We start from the raw sequence: 9,347 nt of genomic DNA on the forward strand, positions 1-9,347 counted from the left end.
GATGGATGGATGGATGGATGGATGGATGGATGGATGGATGGATGGATAGATAGATAGATAGATAGATAGATAGATAGATAGATAGATAGATAGATAGATGGATGGATAGATGGATAGATGGATAGATGGATAGATGGAAAGAAAGACGGACGGACGGATGGACTAAGGTAACCTTAGTATTAATTCTATGTAAAATAAAATTAGCTCCTCTAAACAAAAAGTAGATTGCCAGTGAAAATGTAATGTTATGCCATCAGAATAATAATCTCTGACATCAAATCCTACCAAGAAAAAAACGTTAGTCTGGAAAAAAAAAGGTTTGTGCTAATTTAATTATATATGATAATAAATAAATAAATAAATAAATAAATAGTCAGGAAACTAAAATTTAATATATGTAAATCTCTTTTTCATTTCCTCCTCAGCCACTGCTGTCCACTATTACTGTAAAATATGTCTGTCTTCAATATCATGGATACAATATTTTGTTTTTTACAAAACATTACAGTTCATTTTGTTTTACTTTATGGCTTAAGTGGGAAAAGTAAGTGGAAAACTTGATCTAAAGGGTTGTGTGTTTGAGAGCAGGGTGTTTCTGTACATCTCCAGTGCCCTCTTCAGGAAGCAAAGAGGAGGTGATGTGAGGTGGATATCCTGGAGTCACAGGAGCCTCCTCTGTGAGAGGGCAGAGCTTGCACGCTTCACTCAGCCTTAATACATCTACATCCTATGTTCACCCTCATCAGCTCCTGCAGAAGCAGCAGTTGGTCTCCATGCATGGCAGATGGCCAAGACCAGGCTGGAAATGTTTGTGGAAAAATTAATCTAAAGGATTTCAATTGAATGAGCTGATGTTTGACAGACAATTGCGGTGTAACAGTTCCCCTACTTGTTTGTTGTTGGTTTGTGCAGGTTGAGAATTTTCTTACAGTTTCTACAAGCATGCCATCTGACATTGTGTCAAACTGGTGCCATGAATCAATGTTTGAGGCTGTGCGTGGCGCAGCTTCGGCATTCTTGTGAACAAACGAAGTGGAAGCAAGGCTTTTAGATCTTTTAAGACATGTTCAAAGATGCATAAAAAACATTTATCCATTACAGCAAGGGTTCCCAACCCTGGTCCTTGAGGAACACCATCTTGCTTGTTTTAGTGGTTTCTCTGCTCCGACACACCTGATTTTAATTAACGGGTGATTAGAAGGCTTCTGCAGGACATGAGGAAGAAATAAAATCACTGAATCAGGTGTGCTAGAGCAGGAAACAACTAAAACATGCAGTATGGTGATGAAGCCTTCTGGATGGAAGGTGAAACGTTTCAGCACAAAAAAAGAAAAGAAAAAGAAACTGTCCAGATGACCTGACGGAAAATTGTTGGATGCAGTATGGTGTTCCTCAAGGACCAGGGTTGGGATAACTGCATTACAATAATCCTTCGTTTATTGCGGCAGATCCGTACCCTGAAGCTCCGCATTAAGTGCAAAACCGCAAAGTTGGAGTAGAAGTACAAGTAGTAGTTTATTTTAGTGTTTACCGGTGTATATATATATACACAGTGTATATATATATATATATACACAGTGTATATATATATATATATACACAGTGTATATATATATATATATTAAGGTGTTTTAAACTCTTCCCACGCTCTTCTAAATGCTGTAAAAGAGCACAGAATGTCATGATTTCAGCTCCCTGCCTCATCAGCTCTTTGCCATCTGAAAGTGTTCTTGGCCACACCCATTTCTCCGCTCGGCATGGAGAACAGCTGATCAGCTGCAGGAGGAAGCTTTTTCTGCAGTTCTGGGCTGCACAAATGGTGCTAAATAATTGAAAATAATTTATTTTAAATAAAAATTTCATGCAAATCGTGCAGCTCATCCATCAATCAGCCAATTGTGTGTCATGTCCAATCTTATTTTGAAAAACTGTGATAGAGCGAGTCTGCTATAAACAAACCACAAAGTAGCGAGAGACTACTACTGAACAGTACCGAGCTTTGACTCCTCCCTATTAGAAAAAAATAGATCAGGATAAAGTAGTTTGATTCGTAATTTTAAAAAAACTAGGTTAAAATATAAAACAACCAGATTTCTGTTCTGTAGCTGAAGATAGTTCACTTCCCGTTCTGGAGGCTTCAACAACTTTGAACAAATGTCTAGGAAGTGTAGAACTCCAAGTTTTTTATAACTGCATGAGAGACCTCGTTATGTCCCTAGAGTCACGTGCAGATTAGACAAAAACTACATGCACCTCACAGTAAAGAGTTGTTAGGGTCTTTGTTTGCCTGGCTCACAAGTGAGATGTTTTGGTGTAAATATAACTAAATATCCTGAGCAATACACAATCCACACTCACTCTATGAGGAAGATGGTGGTCGAAACTGCATCCTTGGAGATGTAAAACATTATGGAACGACTTGTATTAAAAAGTACTGTGGTGGAAAGGCCTCTTGTTGCTGAGAAGGCCTCTGAAGGTTATTTGATGCTGCAGGTTGTATCTTCATCTAGAAAGTGAACTCTTAAAAATTTGAGCTGCCAAAAAAGTTTAAGAAACGGGCAAATCTTAAGAACTGAGATGAGATGACCATTGGTATACAGAACTATAAAATTAGGACTTGTAGGGTCTAAAACATATTACAAGTTTGGATACTGAGAATAACTACCATAATTTCTGGTCTATAAGCCACAACTGTTTTCACAGACTTTGAACCCCTCGGCTTATACAATATATTTCTGCGTAAATATCTCATGTTACAACGTGAGCACCCGCCGCTTGTACACAATAATGGCTTATATATGTACAAAATTGTATTTAATTTTTTTTTTTTTTTAGTGTGCACGACTTAAATTCAGGTGCACTCTATAGTCTGGAAATTATAGCAATTGTGTTTTTTTCTTTTTCTTTAAGAGTCTAAAAAGAAAAAATAAACTTGATTAATAGAGAACTGTATTTTGCAGATTAACCAAACAAAAGATGGAAAATTATATGTGTTAACAGATCTTAATAAACTAATCTGTATTTTTTAAAGGGATGATGATCGCTTCTTTTAAAAGAACAAATCCTCTTCACTGCAATTTAGCTCAAAAACTATTTAAACTATTTCAGACTTGTAAACGCTTGCAAACTTCATTTTCATGTAACGTGAAAGTGCTTGTTCACCAAAGTTCTGCACATCGGTCCTTTTTAAAATATACTTGGCAGCACTTTGGGATGGCTTTCTTTAATTTGGGGATAAAACTAGGCAACGAATTAGTTTCCTACAGATTTTTTTTTTCTGTGAAATGATTCTTGCTTGAACAAAGAGTCATTGTTTTAAAGTTGCTTTGCATGAAATATCTGATCTGTTTCCCACCGCGAGGACAAAAAGCTCGTCACACAGTGGATAAATTACATTACTTCAAAAACGTGTTTGAGTTTAAGGGTTTGTTTAAATTAAAAATGTCCTGATTTAACAAAGAATTTTGTTCTAACTTCATATTTTCTAATAGCACACCTTGGTAAAGACATATCCTTCACCTGATGTTTTTATATGTTATTCATTTAGACTCATTTGGAGTTTAATCAGCTCATGATCATCCTCAGCAGTTTTTTCTTTGCAAATGGCTTCAACAAATTTGAACAAGTCACAAAGCGAAACGGGTTTGAACTGAACGCCGTTTGTGGCATCTCGACTCACCAGCATGCAGATGTCCATGGGCAGGTAAACTTTCCGCCGGCTGCTGTGGAAAGGGATCGCTCTCAGACACATTACGATTCCCTGAGCTTTACCGATGTGGCTCGCTGCGTGATCTGCGTGGACGTTTTTCACTCCTGCAAACGCAGAATACGAACTCTCACGTGCTTATCTCATTCTGTGAATGGACTCGTTTGAATTTGCATTGAAAAATAAAATGCTAAACAACTCTCAACTTAAACAAAAGTCCTGTTTTTAGAACGTTATCTAACTGAAGAATGTTGTGTGAGGAATAAAGAATATATATTATACCCAGAACCATAAAGTGTTTTAATAAAGGATCCCCCTTTAGGATTAGCTTGTGAAATCTCTAGTTCATAATGTTAAATGTGTCATCTAGAACAGCATCATCTGTTCTTACCTAAACACTCCAGCAGCAGGTACAATAAAGAGGACTGGGTGTTCTCAGAATATGTTTCCAGTTCCTGAATGTTCCTGTAGGCTCTGTCGTTCAGATCCGTTTCCTGGTGAAACAAAGAGAGAAGGCCTGGTTTTTCTTTTAACAACTTCAGCTATTGTTTACATGATATCACTCTGTACTGATGCAATTGTCCCAGGCTGTAAATACAGTTTGTGAAATGCAAAGAAAACGTTTTTTTCAATCAGATCTAAGGAAGGTATATAAATAATGCATTTAATTATCTGTGTGAATTTATCATAAAATTCAAAACCCCATTTACAGAAATGTTTAGGATTTTTTTCATTAAATCTAAAAAAAAAGAAAAATTTAAACTTCTACTTTCTATTTTTGTTTGAAAATGAGATTTTTACCGTCCGCCTCCATTGTATTTAGAAAACGGAAACAAATCTAGAGTTTAAAGCTGGAAGAGAAATACGTTTATCATTGTTTGATGTTACCAATCATTTTGATGGCATTTATTTTTTGGAAAATGGGGATTTTAATTGTGCACTTTTTCCCCCAACAAAACCCTGTTTTCATTTTGACGAACGACAACATTTGAGCTGCTCAAAATTCAAATTAAAGTTTGATTTTCCTCTATGTGATGTGCCAAACGCTTTTAGAATGATACAAACAATTCTTATCATTCTGGACTTCAGGCAGGTGAAGCCTCGCTGCTGGACGCTGTACAGAACAAGGTCTGGTATTATACAGGAATACGGTAGTCCCTCGTTTATCGCGGGGGATCCGTACCCTTAGTGAAAAAACGCTAAGTAGGAATATTTGTACAAGTAGTAGTAGTTCATATTTTTTAAGGTGTTTTAAACCCTTCCCACACTCTTGCAATATGCTAAACGATTTTTCTAAACTCTAAACGCTCTAAAAGAGCACAGCATGTCATGATTTCATTTCTCTGCCACCTGCCAGTGCTCTTGGCCACGCCCATTTCTCCACTGCAGAGCGGAGATCATGGCGTGTTGCAGGGGGAAGCTTTTTCTGCAGCTGTGGGCTGCACACAGGTGCTAAATAATTTATTTCAAATAAATATTCCATGCCGATCACGCGGCTCATCCATCAATCAGCCAACTGTGTGTTATGTCCAATCCTATTTTGAAAAACCGCGATAGAGCGAGTCCGCGAAAAATGAACCGTGAAGTAGCGAAAGACTACTGTAACTGCAGTACTATCGGGAAAGTGTGTTGCCTTGATGGTTGAATATTGTAAAACTGTATTATACACGACATCAGTGATACGTTTGGTCTTCTGCAAGTCACCCACTCTATGAGCGCTGATGAACTCCCACAGCACAAGAGATGCCAACTTAACCTTTTATAGAAAACCAGCTGGGTGGTCTTTGTGATATGTGCCAGAACCTCATGTCTGTTTTTGTGTTTAAAGAAAGCTGAAACCGATCTGACCACAGAGGACGTGTCCACTGTCCTTCAGTCCATCTGAGATAAGCTGGTGCCTCCAGAACTCCATGTCATTTCTTATCAGCGCTGATATGTGGCTTTTCATTGCTGAATATATTAACATTCAGGGTACACTTCCAAATGAATCAAAAGTCTGTGTTGACCAACACTGGTTTAGAAAAATATTCACATCAGACAACAGTGTTCACAGAGGCTTAGGGTTTTGATATGCAGGACCACGAGAGCTCAAAGGGAGAGCAAGTTTATCACTTGTTTAATCCCTTTCCTTTATGCACTGAGATTTCCCAATATGATCAGATTTTTTTTTTTTTTTTACAATATTTTGCGATAAAGAAGTTGAAAGACTCAATTCTCTTTTGAATATGTTTTGAAAAACCTATTGCTCCAACTGACTACGATGTCCTGATGGAGTCTGGTACACCACAGTGAGTTGTGCCAGACTAAACCTTAGATGGATGCTTCTTTAATGTCTAATGAAGAGAGCCTGAACTGTTGCAGATGAATCCACTAAAAGCAGAGTTTGATGGCCTGAAGATTTCATAATCTACTATACGTTGCCCTGTGTTTTCCCCCATGTTTGTTCAAATGTAAACTCCATTAACAAAGACTACAAGTTGTAGAAATGCGTTTACTAAAAAGAAATAATAATTTTAAAAAATGATAGATTTTTTTTTCTTCTAAACTTTGTGTCTTACTCTTTCTGAAACAATCCTAAGCAGCCACTTCTTTGTTAAGCTGTGTGTCCTCACTGCCTGTGGGACAAAATAAAAAACAATGAATCTTGTTCTTGAATGAGAAAACTTTACTGATTTGTGATTTGAGCATGCATCTAAACATTTGCTGATTTGTGTTAACTGGTCCTAAATCTATCAGGCGCTAATTTGAAAGTCTGTATAGTGGCATTTACCCTCCACAGCTCCGTGCTGACTGGTTGGTTTGGAGGATCGTCTCTGTAGATCTCCTCTATGGCTGTTTTCCAGAACTCCATCCGCATCAAACCAATAGTCTTCTGGGAAACAGAGTCCTTCACCTTGTCCAAAAACAAATATAGGGAATGTAATGTTAGACAAACTAGTGACCTGATATCTATTATTTTAGACTTGTTAAAACAGACTGCAGTAACAAGAGCAATGATGGTGAGAGCAACAGAGCCATGTCAGCAGATTCTGAGAAATAGTTTCTCATTGAACCAGATGTAGAAATACCTGCCTGTGCCAACTCCACATTAAAGGCTCTCAGAGCCAGAGAAGAGCGCCGGGCTTCCACCGGGAGGAGGAGACACGACATGAAGCCATCATAGTCTCTGGACCTGGGGAGGACAGAGAAACCGGTGTAGTATGGAGGAAAGAGGTCATTCTAGATTCTAGGTTCTAGAACAGGGGTCTGCAACCTATGGCTCTGGAGCCACATGTGGCTCTTTGGTCCCTCCACAGCAGCTCTTTCAAGCTTTGACCAAAACCAACACAAAACTGAATTTTATGTTTAAAAAAAAATCACTAGTTTTAGCAGTTTTCCTGTCATTTCCTTTGCATATATGTGGATACTAGTACTAATACACATGAGTAAATTATACTCTAACTTTATTTCTTCAAAGTAAGATGATAATAAATACAATTTCCTGTAGGATCAATAAAGTTCTATCTTATCAATTACTCCACAATTTGAAAAAATAAATAAAAAAAATTGCATACGCCTGCACAGTTTGTTGCTTTAGTAAAAAAAAAAAAGAAAAAAGAGCAAAATATATTTTTTTTCTTTACAAGAATCCAGTCTACTTTGATAGACTTGCAATTTGGACACGGGACACCAGTGACCCACTGCAATTCAAAAAGGAAGAAACAGGTAAAGACCATGCATGCGTGGATGGATGGATGGAATCCAGTCTTTTTTTTTGTCTTAAAATGTAAAAATGTCAATAAATGTTAAAAATCATTGGATGTTTTTAGTTCTATAATTTCACACCTACTGGCCAGAAAAGCCCTCTCTAACAAACATAAAGTGGTCCATGGGCCACCAGTTGATAATGACAATTGTAGCAGATTTTATGGCTCTGGACACGTTTAATTTAGTGAACGAAAGGGCAGAAATGGCTCTTTTGATTGTAAAGGTTGCAGACCCCTGTTCTAGAAAAACTGATAAACTCTCAAATCAAAAAGTATTTGGACTCATTTAACATCTTACCTCCCCATCAATCTGCACAATGACGGGTTCGCAGAAAGTTTTTAATGATGTCGTTGAAGCAATGGATGCTAAGGATTATTGTGCTGCACTTTTCTTAGACCTGTCTAAAACTTTTGACACTGTGGATCATAACATCTTGTATCATAAGCTCTCAGAAATTTGTTTCTCAGATCACACTGTTGGTTGGTTCTCTAACTATCTCTCACATCAGAGGCAGTGTGTTTAACAAAATGGTACTTCCTCCAGTTATTTAACTGTTAACAATGGTGTACCACAAGGCTCAATCTTAGGACACACCCTCTTCACAATCTACATATGTAATGTAGGTCAGATCGTCCCTGAAGCCTCCTTACATTTTTACGCTGATGACAGTTGTTTATTGTCGAGCTAAAAGAGTTGCTAAGGTTTTCCAGCTTTTGCAATCTGCTTTTAACATCCTCCAGTCAGATTTGATCCATCTCAAACTTGTACTAAACGCCAACTAAACCAAAGGGATGTTGTTTTCAAACAGGAAGTTGGTCCCAGCAGTCTTCTATTTTATCTTGTTCCTATTGAGTTTGTCGATTCCTACAAATACTTGGGTAAAGAGAGGCCAAACATTAAAACTAGTCTATTTTTGTGTCAAAACAGACCAGGAATGTGCAAATAAAGTTGTTATATCATTCAAACAAAACTTTATAGTTTTATTGGGAATGACTCACTAGCAAGAGAACTTGAAATGTTAAAATGAAAACATTGTTAAATCTTACACTTCTAAAACAATAATACTGTGTTATCATATTTTAAGCAAGACATCTGAATGGAGTCTGACGTAAACAGTGCACGTTTTTCTAAAACTTATTTTATTTGATTTTAATTGTTTTTTTGTTGAATTATTGTCTGTACTTTATGTTGTCTGTCTAAAACAGGTTTCTTGGAAAGTCCTCGTGACTCAATAAGACTAGCCTGCATAAATAAAGGTTGAATGAATAAAAAACACTGATATATATTTACATTATTGCACAGCAAGGAGGAATTTACTGAAAATATGCTGCCATTATTTAAAAATATAACCTTTTTCAAATGCGAGACCACCAGTCTGACCAACCTACCTCACCAAATCCAGACAGTACTTTTCACTGTGTTGAGGAACTACAGTTGCATTTGTAGACGCTCTTACACTTTGTATTTCAGCTGCTCTTTGAATACAAACACCCTTTGGTGCTATTTTTCTACGAAGACTGTAAATCCGAAAGGTTGTACTGCTTAATAATCCATGTTTAGCACAGAGAGAAGCTGCCATGTTACCCTTCAATTTGTGCTGCCTTCGCGGTCCCTCGGAGATGAGGATACCAGTTTCCAAACTTAACAGTTTTCTACCACAGCGTTGCGTTTTCCTTGTGTTTTTCTAAAAAAAAATAAATAAATAAAAAGTCTGTAGACAGACGTTATACTCACTTAACAACAAAATAGACTATGTGTTGCTAAATTTTCGAAATACAATCTTCAAAAAATGCATCGGTTGTTCTGTATTTCTACGCAGGCGCCCGAAAAACTAATTTTCAAAATGTATACAAACGCAGCGGAAGCGCTTGCCTGTGTTACATTAAATACTTCC

The 9,347-nt window shown here is 37.2% G+C and overlaps 1 protein-coding gene across 1 annotated transcript in view; it reads right to left on the reverse strand.

The window, feature by feature from the left end:
• Positions 1–9,248, reverse strand: part of ndufaf6 (NADH:ubiquinone oxidoreductase complex assembly factor 6) — a 28,295-nt gene extending 19,047 nt beyond the window's left edge. The window contains exons 1-7 of the mRNA XM_037676560.1: positions 9,231–9,248; positions 8,842–9,137; positions 6,779–6,878; positions 6,477–6,599; positions 6,265–6,321; positions 4,098–4,200; positions 3,680–3,813 (exon numbers count right to left, since the gene is read on the reverse strand). Of these exons, the coding sequence (XP_037532488.1) occupies positions 3,680–3,813; positions 4,098–4,200; positions 6,265–6,321; positions 6,477–6,599; positions 6,779–6,878; positions 8,842–9,137; positions 9,231–9,248 (831 nt within the window). The remainder of the gene's footprint in view (positions 1–3,679; positions 3,814–4,097; positions 4,201–6,264; positions 6,322–6,476; positions 6,600–6,778; positions 6,879–8,841; positions 9,138–9,230) is intronic.
• Positions 9,249–9,347: the final 99 nt, after the last annotated feature.

The sequence above is a fragment of the Nematolebias whitei genome, chromosome 5 (genome assembly GCF_014905685.2).
Source record: "Nematolebias whitei isolate Nwh7 chromosome 5, NemWhi1, whole genome shotgun sequence".
Lineage (NCBI taxonomy): Eukaryota > Metazoa > Chordata > Actinopteri > Cyprinodontiformes > Rivulidae > Nematolebias > Nematolebias whitei.